Source organism: Diceros bicornis, chromosome 8, assembly GCF_020826845.1.
Source record: "Diceros bicornis minor isolate mBicDic1 chromosome 8, mDicBic1.mat.cur, whole genome shotgun sequence".
Classification (NCBI taxonomy): Eukaryota; Metazoa; Chordata; class Mammalia; order Perissodactyla; family Rhinocerotidae; genus Diceros; species Diceros bicornis.
The window spans coordinates 63,559,221-63,577,308 of NC_080747.1; the positions used below are offsets into that span (position 1 = coordinate 63,559,221).

Here is an 18,088-nt window from a genome sequence, read left to right on the forward strand (position 1 = left end):
GGTTCTCTGTGCTTCCTGTACCTGGATGTCTGTTTCCTTCCTTAGGTTAGGGAAGTTTTCATCTATTATTTCTTGAAATAGATTCTCTGCCCCCTTGTCTTGCTCTTCTCCTTCCGGGACACCTATAACATGGATGTTAGTGTGCTTGATGTTGTCCCAGAGGTCCCTTAGACTGTCCTCACTCTTTTTAATTCTTTTCTCTTTTACCTGTTCACCTTGGGTAATTTCTTCTAGTCTTTCATCCAGCTTACAGATCCATTCTTCTGTATCCTCTACTCTGCTTTTGAATCCCTCTAGTGAATTTTTCATTTCCAGTATTGTATTCTTCATTTCTGATTGGTTCTTTTTTATATCTTCCATTTCTTTGTTGACATTCTCACTGAGTTCATCTATTCTTCTCCCCAGATCAGTGAGCATCCTTAATACTCTTAGTTTGAACTCTCTGTCAGGTAGGTTGCTCATTTCTGTTTCACTTAGTTCCTTTTCTGGGGTTTTGTCCTGTTCCCTTACTTGGAATGTATTCTTTTGCCTCCTCATTTTGCCTCTTTCCCTGTGCTTGTGTCTACGTATTAGATAGGTCAGCTACATCTCCTGCTCTTGGATAGGTGACCTTATGTAAGTGATGCCTTAGGAGGCTTCCAGTGTGCTTCCCTCAGTTCTCAATGTTCCAGGGGTGACCCCTATGTGGGCTACGTGTGTCCTTCTGTTGTGGCCTCTTTGCTCTCCCTGTAGGTGCCCAGGGAGGCCGAGTTATGCTCCTGGCCAGCTGTTGTAATGTTCAGCTGCTTGTAGTTGTTGTGGGCCCTTCAGTCTATTTATCAGGTGTGGGGAGCCCCAGCACAGTTGGCTGCAAGGTCTAATACCACATTTGTGTTGCAGTATTTCTTTTAAGTGAGTAGGCCCCCAGCGTGGCAGGTTGTTAGGCTCAGGGCCTTACAATTGCTGTAAGCCTCTAGCCTATTAGCTCTCGTGTCAGCTCTCTGAGGATTGCAGCTGGGTGGGGCTGGCCTCAGGCACAGGAGCACCCAATTGTTTCAGGCTTTGGAAGGTGGGGCAAACCCCCTATGTGGGTCTTTGAGAAGCACAAGTCTTCTGCAGCTGATAAGCCCTGCCGCCCACAGATCCACACACACAGTCAACATAGTTCTGCCCCGTGTGAGTGCCCCAACCTCCCCAAGCAGACCCAGTCTCTCCATGGGGGGAGCCCCACACACTCTCCCACTGCCCCACACTCTCCACCTGCTCCTTGTGCACACCCTGCCCCGCTCAAGTCGGCTCAGTTGCCAGGCTGCAGAGAATCCAGTCACCAATCTTTGCAGGCCCACAAGTTGCCTGAGGGCTTGTTGTTGGGTGGGGCCAGTCTCTAGGGTGGGCTGCCTGCCCTGGCTGAGCTGGATTAAATCGGTGCTCTAGCGGGTGGGGCAGACCCTGGGCTATCAAGCCCCAGGGAGAACTCCAATGGCGTCTGTGTCAGCACCCCCACACCAGGCCACAACAATGGCCGCCGCCAATGTCCCAGTCCCTGGAGAGGTCTCACCCCTCACCGAGATGCACTCAGGGCCTGTTAGGTGAGTCTCTTGTCACCAAAGCACTGTGCACCTTTCTTTCTGGTGATTTTAGGATGCTTTCTGAAACGGGTGAGTTTGCACGCGGGCCCTTTAAGAGCCGGTTTTAGTTTCTTTGTGAACGGGTTTTCTGGGGGTGCTCCCCAATGCTTTAGCAGCAGGCAAAGTCAGATATTATGCCGCTGGTCTCCATTGTGCTGGGTCCACAAAATGCCCACAGCGGGGGGCGCTCCCCGGCTCAGGGCCCCGCGCCTCCAGGGACGGCTGCGTACCTGTGAGCTGCTCCCGGCGGCCGTGAGGCACTGCGGCTTGTGAAGGCGGCGTTTTTCCTCTCCAGAAGGGAGTCTCTGCCTCTTCCACCTCAGTTAGGATTGTCCGTTGTTGCAGGAGTTCTTCTTATCCAGTTTTCAGTTCTGTCTCAGGGGTAATTTTTCCACGAGTAGTTGTAAATTGGCTGTGTCCTCGGGAGGAGGTGAGTTCAGCGTCTGCTTACGCCGCCATCTTGACTCCGCCTCTCTTTATTAGCTTTATCTGTTGAAATTCTCAATATCACAATAGTCTCTGGAGGTGGGAGTGGTCATAATATAATTTAATTTGTTGTTTATACTTTACCATTTTTTCAATAGTGATTGTAATCATGGGTATAAGTAAAAAAGTAAATGTATAAAGAATTTTTTAAATGCAGAAATGGGAGAAGGAGGTAATGGGGAAAGCAAAGACAAGGCACAGAGTCCTAACTTTGTCTTCAGGAGGAGACAGAATCAGATGTGCTCAGAACCTAAGGCAGGGTGTGCAGTGGCAAATAAACCTGACAGGGCAGATGGGCCAGAGAGGGGGGTCTTGGGTGTCAAACCAGGGAACTGTGGTAGCTACACTCTGCAGCTGAGCAGCAGAAGGGCAGAGATCTGATGAGAATCAGAAGGTGGGCCAGTCTGAGTGTCAGCTGATATGCTGTTCTGTTTCATGCCCTTGGTTAGATTTTCAGGAAAATCATTTGGAGGGGAAATAGTAAAAGAGAATAGGTGCGAGGTATTCATCAGTGGTGCAGGCTGAATGAGCTCTAAGGCCATGTGAAGTTCCTGTGTGGAGGAGGCTGCTGGCCCCCTCCCTTCCAGGTTGTGGTCAGAAGCGGAGTCCTGGGATTGTGGAAATCATCTTGAAAGGAAACACTAGTACTGCATATGTCATGCAGGTATGAGGAGAGCAGGGCCTATTCTATAGCCAGTCACGTTATAAAATATGGAACGCACACTAGCTTCTGAGTCTGGCTTGGGGGCTCTTGGAGGTCTGTAAGAATATCTTCTGTATCTCTGTATCCCCAACATCAAGGGGTGCACAAAGTGTTCAGCATTTGTTGAACAAGTGTTTGATGAATGAAGGAATGTGCTACCCCTTGGTGATCCTTGAAGGACCAGTGTTTCAGTAGAACTCTCAGCCATAAAGAGAAAAGAACAATTAATGTTTATTACTTATCTTGTTCTGTTTACCTGTTATTTTAGAATAGGCTCAAAGTGGGCACATACAAATGCCTTTATATGTGTCTAATGGTTGGGCAATTTAGGTAAACTGCTGAAATTTCAATTTGATGAAATTATTTAATGTATTCTTTCTCCTTTCTTCTCTCCCATCAAAGAGACCTCCTGCTAGCAGTCCTGTGACAGATTTGCCTTTAAAAGGGAATTAATTTCCCCTAGATTTTATTCTTCCCTCCATACCACCTCCACCCTCTGTCACACAACCCACATACATATTGACATTTTTCTTTTCTTTCTTTCTTTTTTTTTTGGCTATTTTCCTTTCTCCCATGCCCAGTGTTTTAATTGGTGATGTTAATGCTGTTTTAGGGCACTTTGAAATGGGTAATGTTTCATTTGATTACTGGTTTACGTAGCTGACTGCTTCCACATTCCATCCACATACCAATACACAAATGCCTCTAGCAGAAAGTTGCTGGGAAAATTTGTTCATGCTCCCTCCAGGGAATTAAACCAATTTGCTTTAGTTCAGCCTGGTTGCATTTTTATGCATAAAATGAGAAGAAAGGAGAGGGAAGAGAGAGAGTGATCTTGAAAACTAAAGCTAAACTTGTGATCAATTTCCCTACACTGTCATGACACTGAGACTACCCAAATAATCTTTGCAAATAAGCTTTCTCATTTTTGGAATTTTTTGCCATATTTGTGTCTGTGCCATTTTAGGTGACTTTTCACCGTTGACCTTGGAACTCGGTCACTCAACCAGTGCTCTTCCAGTACATGCTAATCTTTTCAAACAGAAGCTTGCCATTTTATGGTAACAACAGGTTTTTCTGGATTGATTCCTCTTGGCAGGATCATTTATGTTATGACCGGCATAATTCGCCACTTTATTGACCCATCAAAACCAAAAGAAAGTGAACACTGTGCTGAGGAAACTAATTACCAGAAATTACCTGATTAATATTCATGCTCACTGTGTTGAATATAGGGCAGAGTGAAAAATATGGGGCAGAGCCAAGTGACACATAAGCACGTGGCTCTTCAACAAAAGAGTAGGAGCAGGTAAACCAGAAAGGGATGAACGACGACATGGAGTCTTGCCAGAGAATCGCATCCTTAGGGGCCCTTATCACTTTCCTTTTCCCCTTGAGTTTTGTGGTATACACACACATACACACATATGCATACAAATGTGTACTTACGTGTGCATCCATTAATATTATTGTTGTATTCTTATGCTTGATTAAACTGAATGATGTTGTAAATATAGACCACATTATGCACCCACACCAGCCACTGCTTCATTTCCTCTGTCTTCCCAACTTTGGTGTTGGATCACTTTCCCTTAAGGCTCAGCACTACTCCAATCTAAAATGGAGACAGGGAATATGTAAGTTGCCTCTTCCCTGCAGCAGGTAGGGCCAAGGAGTAATCACCCTCTTAGTGTCCCAAATTTACCTTCTAGGCCTGGCCCTCAGGCTTCTGCCTTAACCCCTAGGCGTCCTTTGCCACCAGCTGGATCTGGTCCAACATCCCTGTTGCCCACCCTGTCCCACTCTTCTTGACCTCATGGACATCAGGCCCTAGGACGGGGCTTCTACTTTGGTTCCTGACACCTAATCCTGTTGTGACCCATTTCCAGGAGTTAACAGCCTGTCTCTTAATCACCTCCAGCCTGATGGTCAAGTTTCACCCATGTATGGATGCTCCTTGCCCCACCCCCCCCACCTCACCACGTGACCTTGCACCCTTCCTGCGTGGCTCTTGGGTACCACTTGTCCTAGACTTATTGTATGCTCTCTACCAGAGTGGTGGTTCCATTGCCTCTTCTTAGAAACCCTGGTATTAAATCTAAATCTGGATCCAGACTGAGCTCGCCATGTCCCGAGAAGGTGATGTCTTGCCCCTCTTTTCAATCAACCTCTGTTCCACTCTGGTGGGACCATTGAACTGTGCACACAAATCCTAGATAAAAGAGCCCATAGGAAAAAAAGTTAAAACAACCAAACTAACCCACACCATGCAAGATTAGTTTAAAACAAGTAGCTCATAAGGCTATAGACTTTGTGTAGAGACAAAGTAGAATTTAGCCCATTTTTATATGTGTGTCAGCGTTTAGCTTGTCTACTTAAAACTTCCAATATTCACAGAGGCCTGAGGATAGAGCCATGTGTACGCCATGGCAAGTGCTACCTTCATTCTGCTGACCCAGAGATGGAAGGAAGTGTGACACAGTGCTTAAGACTGTAGGCTCAGGAGCCAAACCACCTGGCGTCCAATCTTGGCTCTGCCATACAAACAGCGTAGTCTTTAACTCTGTGCTTCCATTGCCTATGGGTCAAGCAGGGACTCTAATATCTGCCGTGTGGCATTGTTGTGAGGGTTAGATGAGTGATTCACATATGTTGTTTAGGATGGTGCCTGGCACCTAGTAAGCCCTCTATATGTGTTAGGAGACCTGGATTTCTGCTTTGCATTGTCCTTCCGTGTTCCATTTCTCCCACCCCTCCATTCATTCCCTTTTGACCACTGCTCAAGTTCCTGAGGATATGAAGATAAGTAAGACTCCATCTTTGTTTGCAATCAAGGCAGGGTTAGCTGCTGCTTACAGAGATGCAAAAAAAATAAAAATACAAACACAAACACCTTTGCAGTTTATTTTCTATCTGGTTGCTGTGTGGTCTTGGATTTTGAAACTTAGAGAATCAAGCAATTGAACATTTTACAGGTTTGTATGTGGTGGGATCATTTTGAATCTCAACTCTACCACTTACTGCTACATGCTTTTGGGCAGGTCATTTAAGCACTTTGAATCTCAATTTCCGCAACTGTAAAATGGGGATAATATGATCTACTTGAAACCATTATTATGAAGATTAGGAAAGATGTTTGAAAATGTAAATATATTATGTCTGGCACATACTATGTGGACAACAAAAGACAGCTATTGTCATCATCAAATCCATTCCTTTATTTTTCAATTTATGGGAATGGAAATCAAATACCTTGCATTATGAAACAAAGAGTTTTGTGCTATTTGTGTCTGATTTAAAATAAAATCTACTTTTATATGTTATGGAGAAGTAAATATAATATAGAGAACAGTTTACAGTATTCATCACAAATTGAAATCCTTTTATTTTCTTTAAATGCTCGAATTAAATGATGAGAATCTGGAATTATTTGTTTCTTAGCCAATATTTTGGTATATTTAGAGGGGAAATTTATGAGAAGAAACCCTGTAAAATTTACATATATGATGCTGACCTAGCTGAGATTTAAAAACCATAGCTTGAACAGAGGAACTTCTATAGTTAATTACTTGGAATTTTGTTTGACTAGAGCAGTCTAAGCATTTGTGGAAATGAAGCGTCGATCCCTTGGAGCCAGGTCCACAGCAGTGAAGACTTCATGGGTCTTGGCATTATGTTCCAGCGTGTGGCTTAGCCCAGCCTGGTTGTGCCTGGGGCAGACCTCTTGGCAAAGGCATTTATGAAACTGCTATTCTGAAACCCTCAGGAAGACAGGAACCCTCCTTGTTCTGTTGGGATAGTCATTGTCAAGCTGGTATCTTCCATGGCCCCTCCAACATCCCCCAGAATTGGAGAGTCATTCCCAATTTCATTGCCAGGTCGCATATTCAGTTTGATGGCCCAGCACATCCTACCACTGTCTTTCCTCATTTTGTTCTGCTCTTTAAATCCTATGCTCTATTCCAACCTTCTCTAGTATTCTACACAAGTATGGTCTCTCACTTAATTGCTGAGTGTCATGTAAAGAGGACTTATTGCTTCGAGTCATATTCCTGTCTCCTCCATTCTGTTCTTGCAATGAACATTTGTCGAGCCTCTTCCACGTACCAGGCACTGAGAAACAGCGACGGAATGCTGCCCTGTGATTAAGGAACTTCCTTTCTCAATGGGAGAAGAGTGTCAGTAAATACGTAAACAAATAAGATAATTTCTGATAGTTACCGCTATATGAATTCTTTACTATCAGTGCTATAAAGACAGTTTTAAAAGGTGTATTATAGGAAGTGACTGATTGTTGAGGCAGAGACAGGTCTTATACTTCTGAATTACTCAAAATTTTAAGCACATATAAGGCCCTGTAAAATAATTTTTGATTGAAAAACGTGTGATAAACCATTGCATGGAGGAGAAAGGATGGGAATGCACAGGCATGCTAGACTTTGGCTTACAGATGACCTGACTTCCATTTAGCTTCTGTTACTTACTCCCTGTCAGCGATTCCTGGCTAGGTGTGGCCTCAGGAAAAGTACAGAATCTCTATTTTTCCCATCCCTCTTTTTCTTCTCTTTTTTTCCCTCTGCTTTAAGAGAGTTGGGTGCCTTATCAGTGCTGGAAGGGTAACTCTTGAAAAAACCTGTCATTGGGTCTTGGTTAGTATCCATGGAGTATTTTAAGCCATTCAGAAGGGAGGACAACAGGATTGGCCTCCTAGAATGTATGTTTCAGTGAAGCAGGTGACAATGGTATTCCAAGTCCCCTCCCTCTTTGGACTGTCATGCAAAGGACAAATGGAGAGAAGAAGGAAAAAGCAGCTGGTGGTATTTTGCCTGGGACCTTTACTGTAGCAGGAGACTGGCTGGGTTTGGCATTTGTCTGTGCTGCTTATAGACCCTTGCTGTGTGTGCCAAAAGACAAATGACAGAACAGAAGTATCACATACCAGCGGAGAAAGCCTGCCACAAATGCAAGGGAGTTTATCTTCCAGACAGAGCCCATTCTTCCTGACAAGTCTGAACCCTCAAATATTTCAGCTATGGATTACAAACTAATGACAAGACTTTTGGCTCTCTGCCCAGTTCCTAGGGTTCTCAGTTATTTTAGCTAGACTGTATGGCATACATTCTTTCTCTCTCTTCCCTATTCCCCACCCCAACACTCTCCCTGTTCTGCTCTCCTTTCCCTATTTATGCTGCCCACAGAGTGCATGGCACCTGCATAGTTATCGCTGCCGAGATCTGAGCTAGTGCAGCCATGAAGTCTGAGAACTCTCCCCATCAAAAGCTTGGTTTGGGTTGGTGGTCGCTCCTTTGGCTCCTCAGTTTCTGTAGACAAGTAGACTCAAGGTATCACTGGAGAAATCAATAGCCATTTAATTAACAGGGCTGAGGAAAAACCAGGGAGTTCCAGTAGCTGTGGGTTGCTAATGGTCACAGTGGATGAGTGGAATCTGAGAGTTCCATTGGGCTCATCCAACTAGGCCTAGGTTTGAAAACCCTTGGGGTGCATTTGTGTTCTAGATTTAGGAGTATAGGTAGAGGGGCAGGAGATAGAAAGGATCACTTTAAGAACGTTCCTGGTGAGCTGAGTCTGCCTTTATCCTCTGACTTGCATACCAATGAAAAGCTAGCCTGCTTGTAAATCTCTCTTGATGTGTACCTGCCAAATCCTCTGTCATCTGGGAAGTCATTCCTTCCATTCAAGCTCTGTGTCTACAGAAGACCCTGCTAAAAATTCAAATATGTTACCCAAGACAAGTAAATCATTCAGCTGTGTCATAAATGTGTGGTTAATAGGTTAACTAGCTACTTACCCAGCATGGGTCTTAGGGAAAAGGACTACAGGCTTTTTTTTTGTTTCTCCATTAATAATTTTTCCCCTAAGTACCAAATGAATTCATGTTTATTCCCAAAAATAATTTGATAAAGTCAGTGAAATTCAAGGCACAATAAAAAAATAAGTGAAAATCCCTGACCCGAGCTCTCCCCATTCGCTACTGTTAGTATTTTGGTGAAACGTCTTCCTAATTTGTGAATGTGTGTGTGTCTGTATGTGTGTTGTGTACACACACATCTGTACACACATTTATTTGTTTTTCAAAAATAAAATCACACTTTCTATATAGTTTTATTGCTTGCTTTCCCCATGTTATTTACTATCCTTTTACAACATCTTTTTAAAGCTGTTGTGTAAGTTTCCATCTGTGGCTATGCAAGAATTAACTTAGTCAATCCTTTGCTGTTTGACATTTCTTCCTAATTTTTACGTTATCATAACTAACGATGATGTAAACATTTTTAATAGAAATTGTGGTAAATCTATTTTATTAGGGTAAATTCTTAGACATGATTGTTGGGTACAATTTTTAAGCTTTTGACACATATTAATATATTACTCTCTTTTTAAAAAGTTGTAATTTGCATCCTTACTAGAAATGTATGAGAGGGCCTGCCTCCTACCACCCTTGTCAACAGTAGGTATTACAATTCTTTTTAAGTTTGTCAATTTGATTGATGTAAAATGGAATCTTGTTTACACAAGTTTTTTCTTTTTACTTATTTTTGGGATTATATGATGAGAGTTGAGTTAATCGTACTTACCAATTCATGACCCATTTTCATCATTGGCTTGGGCCGGGCTGTTTTCTTGCTTGTCTATCTATCTGTCCATCTGCCTGTCTATCTATTCCTTTTGTTCCCATAACCTGTTCCCTCTTCCCTTCTCCCCAGCTCCCCACTTAGGTAACTATTTTAATGCAATTTAATGTGTATTTTTGTGTGTGTGTGCTCTTATTATTTTGTATGCATGTATTTTAAATATTCATAAATATTACTAGGTGGATATGTCATTCATTTCCCTTTTTTTAAAGACTTTATTTCTTTAGAGCAGTTTTAGGTCCATGGCAAAATTAAAAGGAAAATATAGAGATTTCCCATGTTTCCCCTGCCTGCACACAGGCACAGCCTCCCCCATTATCAACATCCCCACCAGAGTGATACATTTGTTATAATTGATGAATGATTCTTTTCCTTTTTTTCCCCTCACTAAGCGCTGTTTCTAAGATGCATACATGTTGCTGTGTGTACACCTAAGCTAATGCGTTTAGATGCTGCTCTCCTGTTTAATTTGCATATCTGTGGCTATTCATGAGGCTGAAGATTTTTTTCATGTTTGTATTCTTTCTGTTATGAGCTCCTTCAAGTACATATGGGTTTTCAGAACATATGGAGACCAGACGTTCCTATTTCAGGGCATAAGGCTTCTGTTGGCACAGGGAGGCAGCTTGGGGGCAGAGACCCCGCCTGATAGGGAACAGAAGAAGATTGGAGTGAAAGGATCAAAAATGCTGGTTACTCACATGAGCTTCTCCTTTTAAATTTGTCTGGCATTTGCACTTCTTAGGCAAGTAGCCTTGGCCTCATGTGAGACTGTGATGGGGAGAAGGGAGAGTAGTCTGCACAGCATCTGGGCTTCTCCATGAGCTTCGCCAAGCTGTTTTCAATCAATATCCAAAGGCCTTTTGTGGCATATTTTGTAGAGATTGCAAGGAAAGAGCTTTAGAGTATGAGGCTGTGGGAAAGGCTGGAGCCCCTTCATGTAAGTGCTGGAATAATCCCTGAGGGCTCTATTACTTCCCTTCACTCCCTTTCTAAGTGAACCTACCTTTCCCATCCTTTCCGTCCTTTCCTCTTCTGTCTCCTGTTGCACTTTAATTTGCTCCCTTTATAATTGCTTTTGACCCCAGTCAAAACAAGGTTTGCCAGATCTCCCAGGGTATGCCACTCACATGATCACGTACAGCATTTTGTGCTTTCTCAAGTACGTCATCTCACCATATCCCTGTGAATTAGGTACCACAAATATTATTATTCCCCCTTTACAGATTAAGAAAGCAAGGAACAGTGAAGTTGAGTTTAAGATAGAAAAATTTTTCATCCAACCGGAGCTTCTTATTGGAAATCTGCCCAGTGTCTCCTGATAATGCTTTAAAGCTTGGCACATACTTTCCAGTCATTTGTGAGATGAGAATGAAAGCTAGCAGCTGCTGCAAAATGGATAAGGAACAGAAAGAAGGAATTTGACTTGTGTATGACATACCTGCTTGTGCAGGAGTTTGGGCTGTGTCTGTGTGGTTTTGGGTGAAAACTTCTTGGCAGTTTGGAAATCTGAACAGCGAGGAAATTCCTCACTGAGGAATCTCAAAGGACCTGCTGATCAGGTGTGCTAATTCCGATAATGGCAGGGAAACTTATTCCAAAAGACCATGGAAAAGGTGAGGAACCAAGGCCCCTTCTCCTTCCTGAGGGGCGGTTTGAGTTGTGCGCTGAGCCCATGGGTATCAGTATCCACTGCCTGAGGCTGGGAAGGGTTCCTGGAAAATAAGAAGTGGCTCACAGGAAGTGCTTTTAACACATCCCTGGAAAAGGGGCTGCCTTGTATTCTTAGAGAAGCACAGGTTAAAAAAATTTTACAGCAATCTTCTATTTCAGAATTATCAAGTACAAAAAGAAATTTCTTATTTTTAAAGTAGAGTTTCAATGTAGAGTTGCCAAAAGAAAAGTAATTCGTTCCTTTTCATTTTGAGATGGATTGCTCAGCAAGCCAACACATGTCTTATTATGCTCCAGAAAAGTCAGGGGCTTTCCGAAATAAATTATCCACTGCATGTGAGACAAGAAGATGGCTTTCTCTCATTCACCCTCTTATTTAATTTATTGCCACAATTTTCACAATATACAATTCAAACCCTGGGTGATCTGAAATGTATCACTAAGAGAAATTATGGTGAAAAGTCAGGGAGTGACCTCTTATTTTTTATAATAACCCAAATGTAATAAAAGCCATATGTAAAATAAGCCTGCAAGAAGTGATTATCTGCAGTAGTGTATGTTCAGTGCTAGAAATTAGAAATCAATTGCAAAACACAGTGGGAGTATGTCATTATAAGAAATGATAGCTCAGGGGCCGGCCCGGTGGCACAAGCGGTTAAGTGCGCGCGCTCCGCCGCGGCGGCCCGGGGTTCGCTGGTTCGGATCCCGGGCGCGCACCGACGCACTGCTTGGTAAGCCATGCTGTGGCGGCGTCCCATATAAAGTGGAGGAAGATGGACACCGATGTTAGCCCAGGGCCGTCTTCCTCAGCGAAAAAAGAGGAGGATTGGCGGATGTTAGCTCAGGGCTGATCTCCTCACAAAAAAAAAAAAAAGAAATGATAGCTCAAAAAAGAAATAAAGAAATGACAGCTCAGCATAGTCCCATGTTGGAATAAAAATCCCTTCTGCTGTCCTGCTTGGGCATGGAACATGCCTTTTGTTCGATATGGAAAGAAGAGGAGGCCCAGCATCACATTTGTTACCCTATACAGGTGCAGCATAAGTATTCATCATCATAAGCAGATCTGGCTTCCAGTGTTTATTAGGTAAATTTTACACCTCAAGTTTATCTATCTTAAGATATTGTATCTTCAGACTATGACCTCATGGTTAGTTGTTTCCATGTCGAAGATAACTGATGGAATGGATCCCCCACAACCAATAAAAAAAATCTGCTGTGCATTCATTTAACATACATTTAATGAGTACTGACATTGTCCTAGGCATCAAGCTGGACACTGGGGGTTTAAGATGACTAAAACATGGCCCCTGTTTTGGAGGATATTACGTTCCATTGAAGGGGATTGATTTGTGACTGAATAATTAGTGCAGTTGGATAAACAGTAGAAGAGAGGCATGTTCAAGGTGCCACAGGAACATAGAGGAAGGAGAAAGTAACTCTGTTTGGACAAGTTCAGCAAAGCTTCACAAAGGTAGTGACAACTTAGGAGGCATCTCGGGTATAAACAGGATTGCAGGGGCTATGGAAGGAGCCAGAGGCATTGCTGACTGGGTGAGTCCTGTGTGGGGCATCCAGAACCCCTGAACAGGCACATGGCATGCTTAGGGCACCCTGCTCCATAGAATTGGCGTGCATGAGTTGGGTAGCAGAGGGCAGGGCTGAAATGTTAAGTAGGGCTCAGTTTGCGATGGGCCTGAGGGCCGTCCCTAAGTCTGTAGCCTCTGTCTTGCTCATCTTTGGGCCCCTGTTCTGATTGGCAATATCAGGGGTAATATTAAAAATATTTAACAAGCAGTATGGCGCAGATCAGATCAGTCAGAAGGAGGGGAGGACCCAAGACCCTCTCTTGTGCCAGACCTTTCAGTTGCTGGAGCATGATCCCCAGGGTTCCCAAGGATGAAGCCGGAGTATCAGGGAGAGGCCAGGATGACAGCCGTTTACCAACCAGGTTGGAAGTATTTTTACTATTTTAACAGCCAGTGCAGCTGAGTGTCTGCACTACCATCAGCCAGTCCCTGTAGAGAACTAGGGGTTTGTGCTTTAATTTCTCATCTCCTCTACAGCCCCTGGACAAAGATGACTTCATCCTTTAAAGATGACTTAATTACCCTCTCCTCTCCCCACCGCAGAGTAAACTCTCTAAAAAGCCAAACTGATCAATTCCACTGCTCTGATTAAAACTTTTATGGGATGAAGTCCAAGGTCCTTACCCTGGCGTGCCTGACATTCGTGATCTGGCCCCTGTGGTCCTTTTAGCCTCACTTGCCATCATCCCCTTGGGCACTGACTCCTTAGCGCAGTTTGCACATTGCCACCAGTGCAATGTGCAACTTGCACACTTGAGTGCACTCAAGTTTTGGGGGGGTTTAGATGCTTCCTCCAGCAGGCCTTGGGGAGCATGGCTAACCCGTGGCTAGGTGGGGAGGCCCTACAGGCTAGCACAAAGTCTTGCATGCAGTAGGTGGTTCTATGGAACATTGATAGGATTAGCCTGGCATACTTTCTTAAAAATGAGATTGGGTTTTTCGTCTGTTTAGGTAGCAGCTTTGAATCAACTCTGAGTCAGTAAGGCAGAGGCGTGAACAGGGATGGACGCTTCAGATGATGGCTATAGTCAGCAATTGAAGGGTAGTTGAATAAATGATTTTATGTATGTTCAGGGCAGAATTTGTTACTGGAATCTTTGCATCCACATCTTTAGTTATAATGTAGTGTCAATGTCTTATCCTAATACAAACAATATTCTCATGTAACACTTATAAAATATAAATAAGGAGTTAAATACAGATGAAGTTTGTACAGCACCAAGCAGTGTGCTAAGCACAGAGTTAATAAAATAGAAATGGACTCTGCCCTCATGAAGCTTCTGGTCTAGTGAGGGAACAGATAATAATAAGTAAACATTCCTCCATCTCTGCTATCTACCCGCCACTGTCATCTCTTACCTGGACATGAGCAGTAGACTCCACACTGGTCTCCCTGCCTGCATGAAAGTCCTTAAACCACCAGAGAGGGCTTTTAAAAATCTAAATCAGGGCTTGTGTCTATCCTGCTTAAGCCCATTTATGACTTCACATTGCAATTAGGATAAAATCCTAATTTCTTTCCATGGTCTCCAAGGTCAAGTTTGATTGGGCCCCTCCCTACCCCTCCAGCCATGAATCAGGTCACTGTGCTCCGCTGTGCCCCTGTGTGCCCCACTGTGCCCTACTGTGCCTCACTGTTCCCCGCTATGCCCCGCTGGCCCCGCTCTTCCCCACTGGCCCTGCTGTGCTCCACTATGTCCACAGCTCCAGCCACAAGAGCAGCCTTCGGTTCCTGAACCCCGAGCTCCTCTCCTTCTCAAGAACTTTGTGCTGTTCTCTGGCTCTCTTCAGGGCTGGCCACTTCTCATCCTTTAGATCTATCTAAAGTTGGTCCCTTCCACCCCCATCTCTGTTTTTCTTTATTGAAGAGCTCTTCCTAGCGCTTAGTTCATAATTATCTCTAAATTTGTTGGGGAGAAAAAGTTGTTTGAAATTAAGACTCTCATGTGCAGTTTAGACCTGAGAGAAGAGTGTTGGATCTTGAGATTTGCAAAGCAGGCATCCTTTCTTCTGATTCCAAAGGGATACCTAATTAAATTACTTAGGCATAGTTCCCAAGTCACTTGCAATCAGCAAAGTCATTCTCCCTTCCAATTTTGGTCAGAATGAATACCTCTGCAAAATAGGTTGGGCTCCATTCTAAAGCAAACATTTTGAAAATTAGGATGCATTAACAGAGGCATAGGTGGGGTTAGCCATACAGAGAGTTAACCAAATCTGAATATATTCAATCATTCAGAACAGACCTCTCTTTATAGATGTGCTAAGCTGAAGAGCAAGCATGAATAGTAATAAAAAATCAAATGCTGAGAGAGGAGGAAATTTTCAGATCTTAAAGCAACAACTCTGCTCTAGGAACAACATATAGTTAGAAACCTAAGGTGTAAGAGAAAGTCAGGCTCCATGAGTCCTCAAGATACATATTTAGAGCACATGCTACTGAGGGGAACCTACTCAGGGGAACCAGAGACGGAGGGAGACTGAGAGAACTGTGAGGCAGGACAGAGGACAGGGGTGGTGAGAGAGAGAGAGAGAGGAGAAAGACAGAAATGGAGGGAAAGAGTAATAGAGATCAAGCAGTACCAGATCCTTCAAGGTCTGACCAAGGACTAGAGAACGTGGCATCCCTCCTTGGCTGATTCTTGATGGTGTTGGAGGTAGGAGCCGTTATCTTGTTGGCACTTTGTTGTGTGGTTACAAAAGGCAAAGTGGCGTGGTGATGGAGGGCCATCTGGTCTCATTAGACAGCCCATCTTTGTCCAGAAAATTTGATTCCATTCCCTGTGATTCCCATTACTCAAAGCCTCTGATTTCTGGTTCCAATTCTCTTAGCGATGGTTCATTGAAGTTGTACTTCTGGCCAACATAAATAGGTTTTTTGTTGGGGATATGTTTTTTTTTCCTCCTGCGATGTGCATACATGCACAGTGGTTTAGGAATGAAGGAGCCAACATCCTCCCTATAAATTCTAAAACCTTTGAAGGAAAAATTGCATCCAGTCCTTTCTACTGTAGGTTGTTCACTGATTTTGCTGTTTGCCTACAGCCTGCCACGAGTCCTGTGCGGCCTGTTGGGGTCCCACAGAGAAGCACTGCTTGGCCTGCAGAGACCCCTTCCAAGTGCTGAGAGAGGGCGGCTGTGAGAGCAGCTGTGGCGACGGGTTTTACAACAAGCAGGGGACCTGCAGCGGTAAGTGCCGGGGGCTTTGCTTGCCAAAGAGCTTCTCTTCTTCCAGCATCCCTTGTTTTGTTCAAAACATAGCACCATAACCAACATTTCTTTTACTCAACAAATATGTGAATGGCTGCTAACATTGACTGTGTTTTAGGAGTTTATGAAACACATTTTTTTTTACTGGTGGGGTCCCCTATAAGACCCCCGCCCCCTGACAGTGGTGCTCATTCTAGTCTCGTCCTGCAGAGGAAGACAGCGAGGCTCAGACTGCTTGCTCCAGACCCACAGCTGTGAGGACAGGAGTGGGGCTTCCTTTCTCCAAATCCCAAACTCTTCATCAACACCAGTCTGCCTTCCAAATATGCATGGAGACAAAGACACTCTTAGGCCAGCCAAGGGCAGACCCGCCTTTGGTGTTGATGCTGCTAACTTAAAGCTGAAGCGGTTGTTGTCTGTTCTACCTTTAACGCCCACTGCATAACAGTAAGAGTTAACCCAGCTAGTGCTTCCTGTGCCAGGCGCTGTTCAGTGCTTTATAAACATTCACCCTTTGAGAGGCAGGAAAGTATGGGGGGAGAAGCATGACCTTGGGCAAGTTCCTTAATCTCTCTGCGTATCAGTTTACCATTGGTAAAATGAGGATAACAGTAGTACCTGTGGTAGACAAAATAATGGTCCCTCAAAGATATCTGCATCCTGATCGCCAGAATCTGTGAATATGCTGCCTAGGATGGCAAAAGGGCCTTTGTAGGTATGATTAAGTCAAGGATCTTGCGATGAGCAGATTATCCGGGTGGGCCAGTGTAATCATAATGGTCCTGATATGAGGGAGGCAGGAGGGTCGGAGTCCGAAAAGGAGATCTGAGACAGAAGCAGAGGTCAGAGTGATGGTCAGAGTGACAGCAGGAAGGGGCCGTGAGCATGCAGGCAGCCTCTAGACCCTGGAGAAAGACAAGGAAACAGATACCCCAGAGCTTGTAGAAGGAATGCGGTCCTGCTGATGCCTTCATTTCAGGACTTCTGACCTCTGAAGCTATAAGATAATAAATTTGTGCTGTTTTAAGCTACTGGGTTTGTGGCAATTTGTTACAGCAGCAATGAAAAACTAACATGCACCCAACTCAGAAGGCTGCTGTGAGGATTGAGTTATCTTTGCAAGGCATTTAGCACAGCACAGCGCCTGGCACAGAGGAAGAGCTAAGTGCTTGGTGTTTAATCCTCACAACAATTTCATGGGGTAGTTATTATTATCGTCCTCATTTTCCAGTTGAAGAAACAGAGAGGTTAAGAAACTTGCCTAAGGTCACATAGCTAATAAGGGACAAAGTTGAGATTCAAGCCCACGTCTTCTACCTTTGGATCTTAACTGCCTTTTAATTGCTCTACTGCTTGCTGTGATGTGATGTCCTCTTTGTGCACCTCTGCGTATTTTCCCCCTCTTCTCCTTCTTGTTATCCTCTCCCTTGATTCTCTTCTTGCCCTTCTTCCTTGTCTTTCTTTCAGTCTTTAGATCAGCCAGCTGCCCCTGTGGACCTTATCAGGCCCTGACAGTGAATGAAAGGTTTGAATTGAGTTTACCATTATGGTCATACCTATAGAAAGGCCGTGATGACTTTTTTTTTTATAACTAAGTCCACTAAATCAATAAAAATGTGCAGGCCATAAAACTTTCTTGAGTTATTGGTCTTATTTTGTTTACTGAGCAGGGCAACAGCAAAAATTAGATGATCTTTGGGACTTGACAAATCCACTTGTCTTAAGGAAGAGAGAGAGCCTTTGGCAGCTGCTCGCTTAAAGCTGTGCAGAGCTCCATCAGCTTCGCTACTGTGAAAAATCTCACTTGATATGGATGAGTGACAGGTGGCTTTTATGTGGATTCAGGAGAGAACAAGGAAAGAAAGGCCAGGCTGCCATTAGCCCGGGCATTTTCGTCTTTTTCTACCAGCATCACTTTCCTGCTCAATTAAGCCAGATGTACTCTTTAAAGGTCAGCAGATGTCAAATTTGCATTAATCCAAAGGCCTAAAGGCATTTACCCTGTAAGTCCCCAAGGAGGCTGGCTACTGTTACTGATGAGGAGCAGTGACACTGATCTGCTACTGAGCAGGTATTATCTGGATTGAGAAAGCAACTTTTGCTGGGGAAGCATGGGTTTAAAAGAAGGGATGGTTAGTGTGAGCCTTGACATGGTGAGGGGTGGGA

The 18,088-nt window shown here is 43.9% G+C and overlaps 1 protein-coding gene across 8 annotated transcripts in view; it reads left to right on the forward strand.

Moving 5' to 3' along the window:
• FRAS1 (Fraser extracellular matrix complex subunit 1) overlaps positions 1-18,088 on the forward strand; it is a 420,704-nt gene that overhangs the window by 198,813 nt on the left and 203,803 nt on the right. For all 8 annotated transcript variants that reach the window (XM_058547329.1, XM_058547330.1, XM_058547331.1 and 5 more), the window contains exon 15: positions 15,758-15,901. In XM_058547329.1, the coding sequence (XP_058403312.1) occupies positions 15,758-15,901 (144 nt within the window). The remainder of the gene's footprint in view (positions 1-15,757; positions 15,902-18,088) is intronic.